The sequence below is a fragment of the Sphaeramia orbicularis genome, chromosome 6 (genome assembly GCF_902148855.1).
Source record: "Sphaeramia orbicularis chromosome 6, fSphaOr1.1, whole genome shotgun sequence".
NCBI lineage: Eukaryota > Metazoa > Chordata > Actinopteri > Kurtiformes > Apogonidae > Sphaeramia > Sphaeramia orbicularis.
The window spans coordinates 10,895,058-10,915,866 of NC_043962.1; the positions used below are offsets into that span (position 1 = coordinate 10,895,058).

The following is a 20,809-nucleotide window of genomic DNA, read 5'->3' on the forward strand; positions in this document are numbered from 1 at the left end:
CCTAACCCAAATGCTGACATATCCACAGTCTAGTGTAAACAGGTTAACACTATCTCTTCTGCTAACATTGCAACAGATATGTTAACTGAAGCTCAGACAATACCAGTGATATTCAGATGGTGAAAATGTGACTTTACTGGATAGATTAGTCAAGATTAACTAAACAACAATGGTATGTGTGTGTGTGTTCATGAGTGGACTCACATTTAAGATGACCCCTTTGTCCAGCAGACTTGTTTCTTGGCCGTCATGACGAAGTAGTGGGTGTTGTCTTTGTAGTACACTATGTTCTCCAAGTCGATTCCTGAAAGTACAAACAGGTTTACTTATTACTTACTTATTGGGCAAGTGACTATTTTTGGTCATTTCTGCATACATTACAAGACAGTGATAGCAACAGTTACAGTGAGTCAACAATCTCAGGTCCAATGTGGTCTCCAGGGTCTGTAAGGTCCACCTCTGCATGAACAGTGAGTGGACCTGCTTTGTTCGGTACCATGAGGTAATGGTACTAATGGAAGGAATGAGGTTCAAAGGGAGAATGTGGATGTGGACAGGGGTCTGGAGCAGCACTGATGTTGGTCTAATGTTCTAAAATACATGTTCTTTTGACCTCACTTGTGTTTTTCTTGTATTTTTTATATTTACTTTTTGAATTCTGCTTTTTTTTTTTTTACCGCTTACGGGCTGGGGCGATGCTAGCAATTGTTGTGGGCCCCATGAAAGCTAAACGTTGTGGCCCAAATAAAATTCACCATCTTGTTGATTTGTTGGAGCGGGGTGGGGGGTGTATGTATGTGGGGTAGGGCCAGCAGTTATATACGTGGGGGTGCAGTCCATAGCTAACGTAACTAACGCTGGTGTGAAGCAAAAGTGAAACTTAACGTACACTACAAACAAAAAGTTATGGATATTTTCAATTTTGGGCTATTTTTTTCATTTGGGATTCTTGCACAGTGCTTTTGACTTTTGTGTGTGTGTGAACTGAAACACATTTTTTAATGACCAGACATAGTTTTATTTGCAAATGGCAAAAATGACAAAAAAAGACAAAAAAAAAAAAAAAAATCCTTAACTTTTTGTTTGTTTCTTCTATTATACAGCGGATCTTACACAAAATTTTCACAACTTCCATTCTGTATCCACTGGACCCCCTCCACTGCTCTATGGGCCTCAAAGAAATGCTAGGCCCCATGAATTTGTCACATTTACCCCCCCCTTTACAGTGCTGCACTGTACGGGTAAGGAACCAAATATGGTAACTTAATTAACCTTAATTTTCTACTTAACAACAAAACATTTTTGAAAAATTTCAGAAAAGTAAAAAAGTCTTGTTAGATCCAAGGTTGTTATAGTTAACGAAAACTAACGAAATGATGAAAACTAGAATTGCAAAAACATTTTCGTTAACTGAAATAAATTAAAACTATAATTGAAAGAAAAAAAACAATAACTAACTGAAACTATATTGTGTGTTTACAAAACTAACTAAAATCTATAAAAAATTATGGATAAAAATCCCTTCGTTTTCATCTTTGTCAATGTCGGATTGATATGAAATCGATTTATTTCGCTCGAGCAATTTTAGCTAGCGGCACCATATGGTATTTAACGGTCCGTCACTTCTCATCACTTGTGGTTTACAGTCGTCTTCTGGTCCCCACTCTACCTGGAAACATGGAGACTAAAGTTGGGAAAAAAAGAAGCAGAGTCCTGTCGCGGATTTATTTGAATACAACGGAGAAGATGATAAAAGATATGAAAAAACTAAAACTAAACTAAAACTAAGCATTTAGAAAATAATGAAAACTAATAAAAAACTAGCAAACCTACTCTAAAAACTAATTAAAACTAAGTGAACTAGAGAAAAAAAAAAGTCAAAACTAAATAAAACTAAACTATAATGAAAAATCCAAAACTATTAGAACCTTGGTTAGATCCTCCAATAACACACTAAGGTTAGAATATTCTGAGTGCCCTATAAAATGTTAACAACACAGTAAACAGTTTTAAAGGCAAAACTAGAGAAGGCGAAGCAAAGAGATGCCCCAAACCAAACAGAGACTTAGCTTTCTGCAGCCATAGTGTTAACTCACCCGTGTCCTCTTTAAGTTCAAGGAAAAACTTCTGGTTGAAGATGAAGGCTACGCCGCTGATCTCTTCCACTTTAGCCTCTGCTGTTGTGTTTCTGTTGACAAAGTTAGCGGTAATGGCGATGGCCAACTTTCCTCGGAACTCCTTGCGGGCAAAACCTGTTGGAATTGGAAGAAAAACCTTATCAATGACAACCAAGAGGAAAACGTACAATAAAAGCCTGTCCAGACTCATAATCTTTATGTGGTACAGACTTTGAAAAAACTTAATAACACTAATTAACCCATAAGGACCCAGTGTGACTTTTGTGTCCATTCCCAACTGAATTTTTCTCCCTCTTTAACCTTTCCTAAGTGATTTATCACCATTTATTATGTTATCCTCTGAATTTTGCATTTTTTCCTGTGCAAATCTTCTATTTTCCTATATTTAATTGATTGATCATGTAGATGTTCATAAAATCTCAGAGTAAAGTCAAAGGTTATTGTATCAAAACAGAAAAAATGAGAATCTACTGTTCACTGTTATTCATCTACAACCAGTGTAAAAGGATACCATCATCTATTTTTACTGGTTTTTATCCTGTTTACCTTCATTTAAACAACCTGGATTTGTGGATTAGCTTTTCTTCAGCAACTGTTTTTGCAGAACATTATGGCTGTCCCACTGATTGTGTCATAATTATTAACCCTCCGGTATCCTGTCCAGCAAGGCCCTTACTAAGCACCAAGTGTGCATTTTTGGCACACTTGTGGAATAATGTCAAAAAAAATTTCATACAGTTTGTTTTTAATTCGATTACACTTTTTTCTATTTCATCAACTTGAGCCGTAAATAAAAAATACCCAATACTCAATAACTGTCACATTTTTTTAGCCCTTTAAATGCCGTGTTTGTAATGTAAACAAACCATTTTTTTGGATGCAAAAAACACACAAAAATTTTTTTTTCAATATACTACATAAAAAGTGGATCCCATATGATTTGATTTTTTTCATCCTGGCATATGTCAATGATTAACTCCAACATTGGTTAATTTGCGTTATTATTTTTGGCGCTAGGTCAAATGTTTAAAAATACTAGCATCTGTCACCAAGTGTGCAAAAATGCACACATATAAATCAAACTATTAAATATTATATATTGATTTATTTTTCTGCTCTAATTTGATTTTATTTTTGTAAATCAAGCTCAGCCCTAATCATACATATGAAATGGAAGAAACAGTGCGTTTTAGGCACACTTGGGAGACAGATGCTAGTCTTGTAATTTTCTTTTGTTTACAATGTGCAAATTTTAATTGGTGGCCAGAATTTTAAAGATCATGTAAAAATGAACAACTTTTGAATTCTAACCTTATTTAAATTGTGAAAAATAATATGAAGTTTTTTAACACAAAGTGCAAAGTGTGCTTAAAAGGCACACCCGGATACCAGAGGGTTAAGCAACTTGTTGAGCTATGGCCAAAATGTGCATTAAAATATTGAAAATATGCCAAAAAATTTCTCGAGTCCAAGTCCAAAAATTCTCAGATTCACAAAACTGGGACAGAAAACCTAAAAACATAATACTTTCAGCTATGACTGTGTGGCAGAGACATAAAAATAGTTCCGTAATAGATAGTTTTCCATTACAGCGGGACTTTATTTATAGAGGAGGATGTTTACACTCCTCTGTGCATCAGCAAACATACACAACATATACATCCCACATAAAAATATAGTTAATTATCCCTCGACACAAAGCGGGCAAAGCTTTTGTACTCTTCATAAAGTAGAACACACTTTCACATACTGACCCCACACATTATATTAATCTTCCGCTTGTAACTATGTCAACAGGAAATGCTTTCCCCAGTGACTGAAAGCAGCTTTACTGACACCTCACCTCATTTCAAGTAAAACTAACAAACAGTTCTTTCACTGCAGGGTAAGAATGTGGGTCAGGAGCAAAACTTTAAATAGGGCTCTCACTAAGATAAGAATAATGTTGAAATTATTAAATAAACCCCATCAACCCCTGTCGTGTCTCACCATCTAAAGTGTTTTTTCGTCCGTCGGCTCCAATCACCACGTCAAAGTCGAAGTCAGAAACGATATGGGTGGATGGTCGGACCTCTGCTCGCCACCCAGGACCTGAGGAGGGAGGACACAGTACACCAGCATGAGCACCTCTATTTGATTATTTTATACTTCTGTTTCTCAATTAATAAAAACATGGCTGAACAACTTTCTGGTTCTGAGGTTGAAAACACGATCAAAATTTGGCTCACTGTATTTCAGCAGGACTTTTAAGGATAATTGTTATGTTAATGGAAATAATGGAATATTACAGACTATATAATATAATATATTGGAAAACATCAATGGGCAATAATCATAATCGGCAATGTGTAACAACCAACAATGTGCAATAATGAAAATCTAAAATGTGCAATAACTTCTCTATTTACCTCTCACTGTCCTCTGCACTATAACTGTTTATGAATGTGTGAATATGTCAGTTGACCAAATGGGAAAGGGGCGGAGTATATGTTTTTGGGTTTTTTTCCCTTTCTGTTTTTACTATTTAAAAATTTTTTTGCATTGTATATTTTCTTTTTTTACTCAAGAAATACCATTTTTACAAGCGCATTAGATTTTCGTTGTGTATGCTCTGTGTATACATTGACAATAAAAGGAATCTTGAATGTTAGACTTCTCCTTGCCTCTGATTGGGTGATGACCTGTCCGTCAACAGTAAACTTGGCATAGCAGTACATGTTTCAGAGATGAGGGCAACAAGTGGAAGTATATATATGGAAAATATAATGGGACCAAGGATGGAACCCTGGGGGACACCAGTATGAGGGATGAAGCTGAACCAGGCGTCGATACAAGAAAAATTCCATTAGATAGGTGGGTCTAGTCAGTAAATCAAACATTCTCATTGACATATTAGGTCTTTTGGCCCCAAAAAAGTATGTCAAAGGCAGCATTGAGGCAATTTTTTTTTTTAAAGGAGTGATTTTTAAACGGAATTCTGCATTTTCAAACATTTCCCTGTGGTCTATATAAACTGTAAGTGCTCTGTTTGGGTCTGAATTCTTCGTTAATTCAACTCCACAGGTCCATTTTCAACCCTATTTCTGAGTTATGACACCAGAAAGGTGGTTTGGAGCGCTGGCCCTTTAAATGTACATGAACCACTTCAGGTCCCGTCCCTTCAAGGTTGTTGGCTGTGTTCCTCTGTCCTGTTCAGCCAACAACTGAACATTTTAGGTAACTGGCTCTAAGTTTGGACATATTTTCAGTTTTTACTACAACCGCCGCTGCTGACAAACAATTACGTCATACTCGTCGGAAGTCTTGACCTTATATGTGAAAATGTTGTGATGTAACTAGTTATAGACGTAACAAATTAAGCAGGAATTAAAACAGGTTGTAGAAATCCACTCGATTTTTGCCAGATTGAGTATAAAGATAGCTTTGCAGCACCTGGAGGGTTCAAATTTAAACTTTGGACCTGGTAGGGTTCAAATACACAAATAAATGTACCAGAGACTAGTAAAAAGGGATTTAGCAAAATACGGCCCCTTTAAAACACAATACTATAAATGCCCAAAATCTAAATTTGTAAAGCTGGAAACCTCAACCTCCTCATCCTCCTTGATCTGAACGCCACCTTTTGATTCCTTCCATCACTCCGTCCTAATTACAAATACCCTACTGCTCTTCTCCTCCATGGCGTTCCCCAAGGTTCAGTACTCACCCCCTTCCTCTTTATCCTCTACCTACTCCCCCATTGATCGCATCATCCACCGTTACAGTCTCCAGCTCCACATTTTTAGCCGATAATACTTGATATTATTCAAACTTTTGGAACTATTAGGGTCCAAATACATAAATAAATGAACCAACGACTAATAAAAGTGGGTTTAGCAAAATATGACCCCTTTAAATGGCTTAAAAAGCAGCGTGTTCTGCTTGCAGACCAGAAGAACAGGTTCTCGGTACAGTTTTATCAGTATGACTTGTGGCTTCCACTTCTGCTGCTCTGACCACACAAGGTTTGCATGGTTCATTTCTCATGTTCTAAAGCAGTTACAGTATGTGGCTCTGTATTCTTAGTCAGTGTCAAATTCCGTAAGTTCAACGGTCTCCATAAAGCATATTTCGGACAGGTTGCGTATTTTTAGAATGTGCCAGAAAGCAAAACTAAAGTAGAGCCAACATCTTCAGCAAACTATCAATAGACTTTCAGGATTTTCCACACAGCTGACTATAAACGTTCACCGATGTTTGCTCTCTAGGAACATTTCTGATCACTTTAACATACGGTCTGCTCAGTGAGCGGTCCATATATAGCTGAAATATGCACGGAGTGTCACTGCCACTCATGATCCCTTCACATAGAGATAACAGCAACCACACACACACTTACTGTCATCAGTCTGCTCCTCTGGAGGCTCCACGACTTTGACAAACTCCACATTGACGTGAATCTCTATTCCCAAAATCAAACTCACTTTCAGGAGCATCAACTGGAGCTGACGGATACCTGGAGCAGAAACGTACAGTAACACATGGACCTGGTGAAAACTGCGAAAAATATGAAGTCATCAGCAAAGAAAATATGAATTCCAGACCAAAGTTATAACAGTTTTGGATTTTTCAATATAGTTTAGTTTTATTTAGTTTTGACATTTTTTTCTCTAATTCAGTTAGTTTTAATTAGTTTTTAGAGCAGGTTTGCTAGTTTCTATTAGTTTTCATTTTCTTGTAAATGCTTAGTTTTAGTTTAGTTTCATTTTTTTCATATCTTCACCGTTGTATTCACATAAATCCCAAACAGGACTCTGCTGCTTTTTCCCAATTTTAGTCTCCATGTTGCAGGTAGAGTGGTCACGACAAGACGACTCTAAACAAGTGACGATAAGTGATGGACCTTGAAGCGCCGTATGGTGCCATCCAAGGTTATTATCGCTAATGAAAACTAACGAAATGACGAAAACTAGAGTTGTAAAAACCTTTTCGTTAACTGAAAAAAGAAAAACTATAATTAAAAGAAAAAAACGATAACTAAATGAAACTGTATTGTGTGTTTACAAAACTAACTAAAACGTATAAAAATTATTGATAAAATTCCCTTTGTTTTCGTCTTTGTCAACGTAGTATTGATATGAAATCGATTTATTTCCCTCAAGCAATTTTAGCTGCTGGCACCGTATGATATTTAACGGTCCGTCACTTCTCGTCACTTGTGGTTTCCAGTCATCTTCTGGTCTCCACTCTACCTGGAAACATGGAGACTAAAGTTGGGAGAAAGCAGCAGAGTCCTGTCTGGGATTTATTTGAATACAACGGCGAAGAAGAGAAAAGATATAAGAAAACTAAAACTAAACTAAAACTAAGCATTTAGAAAATAACAAAAAGTCATAAAACAAGCAAACCTGTTCTAAAAACGAATTAAAACTAACTGAATTAGAGAAAAAAAAAGTCAAAACTAAATAAAACTAAACTATAATGAAAAATCCCAAACTATTATGACCTTGGTGCCTCAAGCGAAATAAATCAATTTCATATCAATCCGACATCGACAAAGACGAAAACGAAGGGAATTTTAGCCATAATTTTTGTATGTTTTATTTCATTTTGTAAGCACACAATACAGTTTCAGTTAGTTATGTTTTTTTCTTTTAATTATAGTTTTTGTTTATTTCAGTTAACGAAAATGCTTTTTCAATTCTAGTTTTCGTCATTTCGTTAGTTTTCGTTAACAATAATAACCTTGTTCCAGACAATGATTATCTTTGGTGGATTAGCTGAGCATTAATGAATGAATGAATGAATGAATGAATGAATGTATCCTTTACGGTGTTTAAAATATACAAACTGGACTGCTTTAAACACATAAAATGTATTTCCTGCAACAAGGGGTCTCCTGATCTTAGCTTGATGACATGGTGAATTAGCATGACATCAGCTGATCATAACATTGGTGAAGGTTATTTACATTTTCTTTAATCACATATAGTCGCGGAAAATTTTGCAAGCTTAAAATCTAGAATTAACTTTTTAAAAACCTATCATTTTTCTTGTCGTAGTGACAGTGAATGCAGTTTCACTATGTTAACCTCCTGAGACCCAGGAAATGTCAACAAAGTACAAGCTTTTTTTGTTTTTTATTAAATAAGTGCCTATACTGGAAACATCATGATGCAACAGTTTTTTCAGATGCAGTTTTTAACATTTTTATGGAATGTCCTTTGTGGCGGACAGTTTTCTTTTCTTATTTTTTTTGTATAAAGTTGTGAAACTCTTGTTCACAAATATGGACAGAAAACCCATAGCTGAGTCTGAGGAGGTTAAATGAGTACATTCAGCAGTGTTTGTGTTTTATTGTAGATACCAATCCATGACACCATTAGTAAAGCCCACTGGGGCAATGCAGACTGAAGCAAAGTAGGTTGCGTGAACAAAAAAACAACACTGAAGGGAAAAAGCTTCTCACAGGTTACAGATGACATGCTGTTAAATATGGACAGGACAAATGAAAAGACACTTTTGTGAGGACGGCTCTGCTTTAGTGTCAGGTTTATCTGCGTTGCATTGATTTGCAACACGTTCACGGCTCGTTTACATTCATGGTTTCAGAGCAGTTTGCATGTTCTGTGTTTTATAGTCATAACCAGTGTTGAGTAAGTTACTTCCAAACTGTAATACATTACAGATTACTTCTTACTGTTTTTTAAAAGTAATTCCTTACCTTATAATATTACTGTCATTGCATTGATCATTGTATTTGGAATAAATATTTAAAGTGCATATAAATATTATAGTTTATATTAAAAACGGTTGATTATGCAAATCTGATTGTGTGTGAGGTGACTAAAAAAGTGTATATGAATGGTCTGTATGGGTGTTTTGTGTTATTGTAAAACTATACAGAGGAAAATGTGTATTAACAAAGCAAAGGAAGCGGATCTAGTTTGATTATTAGTTTGTAAAAGGGGGTGGGAGTCAATAAGTTATACTTCTTCCCACTCCTTTTCGAGCGCAGAAAAATTTTATTTATTTATTTATTTTTTACCATGTTGTATGATTCTTTGTTATCTGAAGATTCTATGTGCTGGAAATAAACTACTACTACTACTGTCTCAGAATTGTAATGTGTTTGCATGACTCCTTCATTACTGTTGAGTTACATACAGATTCTTGTCGTAAATGGCACATACACTGTAGAAATAATAACCCCCCAAATACCAGAGATAGGAGAGCTTTGGGACGCAGAAATTTGCATCCTGAAGTAGATGTGGACAGATAGTTTAGTAAGTAATGCTACGGCCTACCATGTTTAAATCCCAGCAGGAATGCTTGCATTTTTTAGTTTAGTTTATTTCAAATATGCAACAAGACAAAGTAATCTTACTTAGTCCTTAGAAGTAAAACAGGTAGAACGAAGTCATGGAAAAAAACCAAAAACCAAACTTATACTTATACATGACTTCATTTGCACATTCGAAAAGGAGTGGGAGGAAGTAGAACTAATTTAATCCCACCCCAACGCTTGCATTTTTTTCAACATTTTACATATTCAAACAGGGGGCGTGGCACCGAGGACACCGGTAGATAAATCCGCAATTTATAAAGAATTCTAACTAGTCAAAAGTCACTTTTTCATTGACCCTCAAATTGTGCGAATATAACTTGCACATAAAAATTTGCCTAATGGTAAAAACAGTTTCGCCAAAACACTCATTTTTTGATTAAAAGTTTTTGTGCTGGCAAGAGGTGGTTTTTCGGGCATAGCAAAATTAGCATAACGCGCAAAACTGCTATAGAAAGACCTTTTTCCGCAATTAGTCACGTGAATTAAAAAAAAATAAAATAACAGGTGTTGACGGACGTTACAACAGGCAAAGAAGAAGAGTTTTAAAAGAAACATGTCATGGTATGTGTGGACACACCACGAAACTGAATAATTTTTTAAAATTTAGTACGAGATAGAGGGGTAATATATCATAATAACAAATCTATCTGTAAATTAACATGATATTTACGTTTGTCGCCATGTTTATGGAATGACTTCTTGTGTCATCTTGCAACAATAAATAAACAAATCATTGCATTTGTGATTTGTAGTACTACAAAGTAATTAGCAGTAGTAGTAATTTATTCGTCCATTTAACAAAATGTGATATATACAGTACATACATAGAGTTTGGATTTCTATATTAATTTAATTGATTTAATAGAAAAATCAACACTACGCACTTCTATTTTATCGACATTTAGTAAATATAAAGTTTTGTGCGTATGTCCAATGGAAAAGCCACTATAGAAACATTAGCTTACCTTGTCATTGCTGATCACAGGGATCATGCTAATGCTAACTAGCCTCTGTAAACAGGGTTAGGGTTAGTAATGAGCATACGTCCATGTGGACAATGGACTGTCTTCTGCCGTCTTCACCCATTGGCTAAACACCAACAGGAAATAGAACTTTACAGACGCATTTTTGATTCCTTAAGGCAAAGGTGTCAAACATGTGGCCCAGGGGCCAAATTCAGCCCCCCAGAGGGTCCAGTCCGGCCCTTGGGATGAATTTGTGAAATGCAAAAATTACAGTATGATATTAACAATCCTTTTAGTTCAGGTTCTACATTTAAAACAATTCAATCTCAAGTGGGCAGGACCAGTAAACTACTATCATAATAACATATAAATAATGACAACTCCAAATTTTTCTCTTTGTAAATGTAAATATTTTCATCTATTTACACTAAAACAAAGTATAACTTGGCCAAAAAAATGTGAATAACCTGAACAAATATGAACAACCTGAAATGTCTTAAGTAAGTGCAATTTTAACAATATTCTGCCTGTTTTTAAATATTTTGTGTATTTGTCGATCCACTGTGATCTGTAAATTATAATGTACATGAGTAAATGATAAACTGAGGCAGAATATTGTTAAAATTACACTTATTTTTTCAGTTTGTTCATGTTATTCACATCTGTTGAAAGGATAGTTTGTAGATGTAAACCTTTTCATAATCTAAATTTACTTTTTTGCTCTAAAAGACAGAAAAAAGTTTTGAGTTGACATTATTTATATATTATTATGTTATTATTTTACTGGTTCGGCCCACTGAGGATCAAATTTAGCTGAATGTGGAACTGAACTAAAATGAGTTTGACAGCCCTGCCTTAAGGTCTCACGGTCTTACCGTTTTGTTTGTAGGCGAAAAGCGTGTTGTAACAGAAGCGCAATTGAACATGTACTGAGTAAAATATTACTGAAAATAGAATAGTAATGCCTTAGATTACTGAGTTACAGCAAAAAGTAATTTGTTACTGTAATGCAATACTTTTGTAGCGCGTTACTCCCAATACTGCTAATAAATAACACAGCAGAGAGTGAACGTCTATAAAACCACAGGTGGACACTCACTGATGTGGTCGATGGAACCGGCGCAGAACTTGCCGTAGAACTTCTTGGCTCCGAGGCCCCTGAGGTCGTGGATGGTGAAGGGCCACAGGTGGAGCACATTGTTCCTGGAGAAGGTGTCTCTCTTCTCTATGACCACCACCTTACAGCCCAGCAGCGCCAGTTCGATGGCTGTTCGCAGACCACAGGGACCCCCGCCGATGATCAGACACTGGATGGGGTGCAACAGGACAACACAGAAATAAAGAAGGTTTAGAATCAGAGACCATTTCTTCACTATGTTTTAAATGGTTTAGTATTCATATAAGTTACATATCAGCTAAACTTTACTTAGGGGGTCAAATGAGTGACCATTTTTGTCAAAAAAAAAGTTGTGATAGATAGAACGATAGATAGATAGAATGATAGATAGACAGACAGACAGATAGAACGATAGATAGATAGAACGATAGAACGATAGAACGATAGATAGAACGATAGAACGATAGATAGAACGATAGATAGATAGAATGATAGACATACAGACAGACAGATAGAACGATAGATAGAACGATAGATAGAACGATAGAACGATAGATAGAACGATAGAACGATAGATAGAACGATAGATAGAACGATAGATAGATAGAACGACAGATAGAACGATAGAACGATAGAACGATACATAGAACGATACATAGAACGATAGATAGAACGATAGAACGATAGATAGAACGATAGAACGATAGATAGAACGATAGAACGATAGAACGATAGAACGATAGAACGATAGATAGATAGATAGATAGATAGATAGATAGATAGATAGATAGATAGATAGATAGATAGATAGATAGATAGATAGATAGATAGATAGATAGATAGATAGATACTTTATTCATTCCACAGGGATATTTACAGGTTCCAGCAGTATCCACAAACTTCAAAACAAAAGTAGTAAAACACAATAGTAAGAACACAATCGTAAAAAGAAAAACTTCAACTTTCCACAAGGAGTCAGTGCAACAGGAGACAGTTGTGCTTAGAGTCAGTGCAATGAATGAGTCTGTGCAAAGGATAAGGATAAAGTGCAGTGTAAATAATGCAATGTAAAGTGTGCATAGAACTGTGTTGAAATAATGCTAATCCATTTGTGCACAGACTACTGATATTATTTGACAGTAGAAGCTCTATTTTCAGAAATATTGGATTTTCAATAGCACGTGTATGTGAAAACTTTTGCTGGTGGACGGACGTGACATTACCCATGATGCTCTGGTCAGTACCAGTACTTTATTAGTAATAAACTTATAGACTTACTATTGCTAATTCTCCTCTTATTCATAAATGTTAGTATTGTGGATCTAAAACAATAACAGCTGACACAAAAACACTAAATGTGGCAGTGGACGGATGTGACATGGTTGTTACAGATCCCATCATACTGATGCTCAGCAGCCATGTCACCGTTTACACTAATGATCCCTGTGCAAAAACTAGGATCAGAATTATTTATTGTATAGTTTATCATCATACTAAAGAGGAAATAACAATATAGAATTGTTATTTCTTTATAAAAATGCTTATTATTAGAAAACTGTTGCTTTAAAAAGTGACGTGTGACATTCTTCATGTATGTATTGGCGTAACAGAAGCAGGATGGATCAGCACCATACTCCATATTGAACCTGTAAAAATAAAACAGGTGATATGTAGGAGAGAATCTTGTAAGAAAAACTGAGGAATCTAAAAGAATAGAAGATTTGTTTTTCAGGTAAATTCAGTTCAAATATAACTTGGCCATTTGTGACATGAAAATATAGCATTAATTGTGATGAAACTGGACATTTTTGAGCTGAAAACATAGTTGAGCATCAACATGTTGAACAGAACTGAAATCCTGTAAATTTGCATAACTTGCATTTACCAACACTAAGTTCCTTTGGGGATTCACTTCTATTGATTTCTTATGCACAAAGACATAAATAAGACCTCTAAGCAAATTTCAGCCAATATACAAACAAAAAAGTCACAAACATCAAACCTAATATAAAGGAAATCTGGACATGGCTCTTACAGGTTTCTACAAGTTAAATGTAAGACTTTTTAAGACTACTTTGAGGAGAATTTAACCCATAAAGACCGAGTGTTATTTTTGTGGCAGTTCCCATATGAATTTTTCTCTTTATTTTAACCTTTCGTAAGTGATTTATGTCCATTTATTATAATTTTATCGTCTGTATTTTGTGCTTTTTTTATGATAATCATGTATTTTCCTATATTTAATTCACTGATCATGTAGATGTTCATAAAAGCTCAGAGTAAAGTTGAGGGTTATTATATCAAAACAGAGAAAACTGAAGAAAAAATGACTCTTTCAGCAAAATCTATCATTAACTGAAAATAAACCAAGCGTGTCCACCCACTGTTATTGATCCAACTCCATGGGTTTTACTGGTGAATCAATGTTGTAGAAGATGATGGTGTTTCCACGGTAACTACGAAGCCTCTGAACGTCCAAATGGGTCATATCTGATGACCATGAAAAGATGACAAACTGTATTTTACACCAATTATTTACGTGTATTGATAGGATTAGTGGATCAACAGGTATTAAACAGTTTAGATCAGTAGATGGTTTGCGTCACCGGTGGCTCTTTGGGTCTTTATGGGTTAAAGCTAAAACAATGAAGAATCGAAAGCAATGACAACCAGGAGGAAGTCAACTAAAGCAAAGAAAATGACAGAAGATGATGAAGACAAAGAAGACAGATTAAAAGATGATGAATAAGAAGATGAAAAGAATCAAGATGAAGAAGTCAGGGAGGAAGAAGAACAGCAGAAGTTCACCTTCAGAACAGTTTTAAAAAGGACTGTCATGAAGGAAACCTTTTCATTATTTTCCATTTTCAAACATCTAAGTTTTGTATTAAATCCAGTCTTGTATAACAGTAGAACATATTCTGACATTAATAAAAGGAGTTTTAAACAGACATCTGGTTTCACTTAGGGGCCTTTCAACATATTAACCCATAAAGACCCAGTGCTACTTTTGTAGCGCTACAAATGAATGTTTTCTCTATATTTAACCTTTCTTAAGTGATTTATCACCACTGATTGTAATATTGTCCTCCTCATTTTGCAGTTTTTCAGTGTAAATCATCTATTTTCTTGTATTTAATTTACTAATTATGTACATGTTCATAAGAGCTCAGATTAAAGTTGAGGATTATTGTATAAAAAAAACTGAAAAAAACTGAAGTGACTTTTTTTTTAGCAAAGATATCATTAACTGAACATAATAACAAGTGTGTCCATGTTGAGCCGCATTATGTAATAAATTCCCATTATGTAATAAAAGCTCAAAATGTAATAAGAATGTCACGTCATTTTGTAATAAAGCCGCATTATGTAATAAACTGACGCATTTTGTAATAAACTACCTCAATGCATTATGTAGTAAATTTTTTCGCATTATGTAATAAGTTATTACAATTTGAGAAATGTATTACAAAATGCACTAGACACATTTTTATTTAAAAAATGTAATAACATGGTTCATTATGTAATAACAATCCAAATTAATATAATTTCAGAGCAATTTAGAAGAAATTAGTCCCAGGTAATGGAATCAGAACTTGAACCACACAGTTTAAAGATTAATTTAGCACATTACGTTTTCCTGAAAATAAAAATGTGTCAAGTGCATTTTGTAATAAATTTCTCAAATTGTAATAACTTACTACATAATGCGAAAAAATTTACTACATAACACATTGAGGTAGTTTATTACAAAATGTGTCAGTTTATTACATAATGCGGCTTTATTACAAGATGACGTGACATTCTTATTACATTTGAACTTTTATTACATAATGGGAATTTATTACCTCCGCCAAGGAGGTTATGTTTTTGCCAGGGTTTGTTTGTTTGTCTGTTTGTCTGTCCGTTAGTGTGCAACATAACTCAAAAAGTTATGGACAGATTTTGATGAAATTTTCAAGGTTTGTTGGAAATGGGATAAGGAAGAAATGATTAACTTTTGGGGGTGATCCGGAAGAAATCCTGGATTCTGGATCACTTTGAAATTTTCGTTAACATTGTGGTAAATGGGGCCAAAATTTTCGTTTCCCAATATCTCGCTTAATTATTGACCAAAACTCATGAAATTTAACTCAGGAATTGACAATGGGGTCCTCTATCACATTTCAAAGGCTGATCCGGATCTGATCCAGAAGGCGGATTTTATCTCAATTTATATAAAAAATGGGGGTGCCCTTACTTTTTGGCCTACTGTGCCTTTAATATTAAAGGTAGACATTTCTGACAAGCGCTGTCGTGTAGCTCAGTCAGTTCCGCATCGGGAGTATGCCACCGGATTTCATGTAGCTTTAATACTTAAGGAGCTAGATCCAGAAGAAAACCGCCATTACGAGAAATGTGATTTTCGTGAATAACTACTGAACTAATAAGGATATAATTATGAATCCAGTTGCTAATGGTATGTTTTCATGGTCAAGGAATCTTAAAATATAGGTAAAATAAATATGGGACTAATATTTATGGTGGAAATCCCAATATGGGGGAACTGTGCAAATCTCATGCAATTTGACTCTGGGATTTACAATGGGGTGTTCTATCAAATGGCAAAGACTGATCCGGATCTGATCCAGATTGCTCAACAGTCCATCCACTGTCATTGATCCAACTCCATGGGTTTTACTGCTGAATCAATGTTGTAGAAGATGACGGTGTTTCCACGGTAACTACAGAGCCTCTGAACGTCCAAATGGGTCATATCTGACGACCATGAAAAGACGACAAACTGTATTTTACACCAATTATTTATATGTATTGATAGGATTAGTGGATCAACAGGTATTAAACAGTTTAGATCAGTAGATGGTTGGTGTCACCGGTGGCTTTTTGGGTCTTTATGAGTAAATGCTAAAACAATGAAAACTAGGAGGAAGTCAATTAAAGCAAAGAAAATGACACAGAAGATGATGAAGACAAAGAAGACAGATTAAAAAGATGATGGATAAGAAGATGAAAAGAATCAAGATGAAGTCGTCAGGGAAGAAGAAGAACAGCAGAGACACGTCATGAAGGAAACTTTTTTCATTATTTTCAAACGTCTAAGTTTTGTATTAAATCCAGTCTTGTACAACAGTAGAACATATTCTGACATTAATAAAAGGAGTTTTAAACAGACATCTGGTTTCACTTCGGAGCCTTTCAACATATTAACCCATAAAGACCCAGTGCTACTTTTTTCTCTGTATCTAACTTTTCTTTAGTGATTTATCACCTTTGATTGTAATATTATCCTCCTTATTTTGCAGTTTTTCAGAGTAAATCACGCATTTTCTTATATTTATGTACTGTATTCTTTGTATGATGGTGTTTCCACGGTAACTACAGAGCGAAATGGGTTATATCTGATGACCATGAAAAGATGACAAACTGTATTTTACACCAATTATTTACATGTATTGATAGAATTAGTGGATCAACAGGTATTAAACAGTTTAGATCAGTAGATGGTTTCGGTCACCAGTGGCTGTTTGGGTCTTTATGGGTTAAAGTCAGACATAATTTTCATTATTGACAAATATAGAATTTTCATTGCGATAAAGTCTTGCTTATAATCAAACCCCATGTGTTACTGATGTATATACAGTCGAAGAAAAAATTATTAGATCATTAAAAGTCATCAAAAACAATGGTTATGCAATTATGTACTAACTCCTGTGTGTATCATGTGACTAAAACGGACAGAAAAGAAAACATGGAATGTCTAAAAGCACTGTTTTTGTCAGTACAATGCCATAGATATTAATGTAAGAACTGAAGTGACTTTGGTTATTATCAAGAAAACATGGAAAATGGATAGATATCAGCTCTGAAATTAAACTACTATGAGCTATTTTTGTTGTTATTATTATTATATTTGTCCAAACAAATGTACCTTTAGTTGTACCAGGCATTAAATGAACAAGAAATTGAAGAAAACAAGGGGTGGTCTAATAATTTTTCTGCGACTGTATGTTTAAGGTAAAAAAAAGAGCAAAGAAAAGCAGCATCACTAAGTGAACGTGGGACCAGAAAAAGAAACGAGTACATCTGGAAAGTCTCAGTCGACCTCTGATCGCAGGCCACGTCTCATTTCCACAGCAGACATTTAACGGTTATAAGGGAAAATTAACTGGCAAAACAATTAGCACAGCCTTCTGGGAAGAGTCCGATATATTTGTCTTTCCGAAGATGACCTGCATTGTCTTCCAGTAAACGGTAAAAAGTCATGGAAAAATAAACCAACGTCTGGCTCTTCTGCTCTAATTTAGATTCACGATACGGTGGTTATAATAAAACCTGGACGCACACCCAGCCGCCGTTTATTCCCCAAATAGAAGCTTTTTCCTGAAAAAATGTGTGGGATAATAATCGGGCTGTTATTTGTGGCCAACCCTCAGCCCTGCCCTCTTCAGTTAATCTCCCCTCTGCAAGACCGTGGCCTCTTTCCTCTGTGGACATCTTATCTTTTCCTTCAGATATGACGTCTTTCCACTGCTATGCTAAGTGTGCAGCCTACAGTAAGACAATAAGACACTCAAACTGTTCTACAGCACATGGACAAAAGTATGCGGACACGCTGAACTCTGGTGTTTCTTTTCTAACAGGGGTCTGGGATACAAAATAATAATGACAAATGTTATAATATAGTTTTATAATGGGATAAATATCATTACATTGGTTAGTTTGGTTTAAATTGTTTTTGGTTCTGTTTGTTTTTTAACACTCTAGCAGCAAAACTATTGGTTGAATTCATTCCAAATTTGGTTTATAGATTGCCAGTAACCCAGAATGGACCTCATCACGTTTTGGGAAAAGTGGGTCAAAGTTCACATTTTTTATGAATTTTATAAATCTTTTTTGTTCCCCATTTACTTATAATGGACGAAAATTCAAATATCTGTAGAAGCAAAACTATTGGTTGAATTCATACTAAATTGGGTTTATAGATTGCCAGTGACCCAGAACAGATGTCATTACATTTTGGGAAAAGTAGGTCAAAGTTAAAATTTTACTAATTTTTAAAAATATTTTGTTTTCCCCATTTACTTATAATGGGTGAAATTTCACATGTCTGTAGCAGCAAAACTATTGGTTGAATTCATACCAAATTTGGTTTATATATTATCAGTGACCCAGAAGAGATCTCATCACATTTTAGGAAAAATAGGTCAAAGTTAAATTTTTTGGGAATTTTTAAAATCTTGGTTTTCCCCTGTTTACCTTTAATCGGCAAAATTTCACGTCTGTAACAGCAAAACTATTGGTTGAATTCATACCAAATTTGGTTTATTCATTGCCAGTGACCCAGAATAGATCTCATTACATTTTGGGAAAAACTTACTTATAATGGATGAAATTTCCCATGTCAGTAGCAGCAAAACTATTGGTCAAATTGATACCAAATTGAGTTTATAGATTACCAGTGACCCACAATAGATGGGATTACATTTTGGGAAAGATAGGTCAAAGTTAAAATTTTTCATGATTTCTTTTTTTAAATATCTTCCCATTTACTTATAATGGAGGAAATTTCACCTGTCTATAGCAAAAAAACTATTGGTTGAATTCATACCAAATTGGGTTTATTCATTGCAAGTGACTCAGCATAGATGTCATTACATTTTGGGAAAAATACGTCAAAGTTTCAATTTTTTTTTTTTTTTTTTTTTAAATTTCCCCCATTTACTTATAATGGAGGAAATTTCACCTGTCTGTAGCAAAAAAAACTATTGGTTGAATTCATACCAAATTGGGTTTATACATTGCCAGTGACCCAGAATAGATGTCATATTTTGGGAAAAATAGGTCAAAGTTTCAATTTTTTTATGTTTTTTTCCCCATTTACTTATAATGGGGGAAATTCACATGTCTGTAGCAGCAAAACTATTAGTTGAATTCATGCCAAATTTAGTTTATAGACTGTCAATGATCCAGAATCAATGTCAGTACATTTTGGGGAAAATAGGTCAAAGTTTCAATTTTTAATGAATTTTTCAATTCTTTTTTTTTTCTCCATTTATTTATAATGAACGAAATTTCACGTCTATAAAAAAATCAATTTTGTTTCAATTTACTTCAAACTTGGCACATACGGAGTGGAAATTGATATGCTGACATCAGCTGGATCGATGCCAAAATAAGCTGTAATACATGCGAGGGGCGGGGTTTGTTGTGCGTGGAACCACTTGTTATCTTTGCTTCCAAAATGCCTCAGAGATGGTTTTTACGTAATTTCTGTTAACATCGATATTTTTTTTTAAATCCATGACTATGATTTTAAACGATCTACCTCTAAATTTCTAAAATATTTTTCATGCTTTGACTGTAAATAATAATTTTTTTACCACAACTAACCATCTACTTTTGTCACATCTCACTTTAGGAAATCTTGATGTTTATAAACTATATGGACATAAATATTGGGACGCATCATGTCTACAGCTCATGTCTATACTGATTTGAGATAAAAACATCAATATTTCCTTAAAGTTTAATAGAAGATTTTTCTTCCTACACGAGATATGAAGAAAGTAGATGGTTAGTCGTGGTAGAAAATTATTTACAATCAGAGCATGAAAAATATGTTAGAAATTTAGAGGTAGAACATTTAAAATCATAGTCATGAGTTAAAACAACAACAACTACAACAACAACAACAAAGTTAATGTTGAGAGAAATTCAGTAAAAACCATCTCTGGAGGCAAAGACAACAATTTAAACCAAACTAACCAAAGCAATACAATGATATTTATCCCAATATACAAACTATATTATGATATTTATCATTATTGTTTTAAATCCCAGACCCGTGTTAGAAAACAAACACCTGAACTCAACGTGTCCACATACTTTTGTCCATCTAGTGCATGTTTGACAGTTGCACAACGTCAGAGATTTGCTTCTGAACATCTTGACCTGTGCATTACACCTAATTAAGTTAGTCCCAGTCAATGCGCTTAATCCAGCCTCTAGAAATCAGGATTACTTTGTTGTAATTCATTATTTACATATAATTACATCATAGTTCCACTTACATCATCTGTTTTCTAAGTAAATCCTCACTGGCAATAATGTCAGTTACACAAATTATTCCTAAAAATGAGTCAGATCTTCAGACATTAATGGAGCTGTAATGATTCATCTGAAACGACACTATTTCTAGTTTTACTTTAGAGGTTAAAAGTGTATTTTCAGTGGATATTTGCTACATAACAGCCTTTTTCCC

The 20,809-nt window shown here is 34.7% G+C and overlaps 2 protein-coding genes across 2 annotated transcripts in view; both read right to left on the minus strand.

Moving 5' to 3' along the window:
- LOC115420571 (protein-methionine sulfoxide oxidase mical2b-like) overlaps window positions 1-20,809 on the minus strand; it is a 323,437-nt gene that overhangs the window by 99,817 nt on the left and 202,811 nt on the right.
- Window positions 1-20,809, minus strand: part of LOC115420572 (protein-methionine sulfoxide oxidase mical2b-like) — a 108,348-nt gene that overhangs the window by 23,315 nt on the left and 64,224 nt on the right. The window contains 6 exon segments of the mRNA XM_030135924.1: window positions 205-233; window positions 236-304; window positions 2,097-2,252; window positions 4,128-4,229; window positions 6,517-6,633; window positions 11,530-11,737. Coding sequence (XP_029991784.1) covers window positions 205-233; window positions 236-304; window positions 2,097-2,252; window positions 4,128-4,229; window positions 6,517-6,633; window positions 11,530-11,737 — 681 coding nt within the window.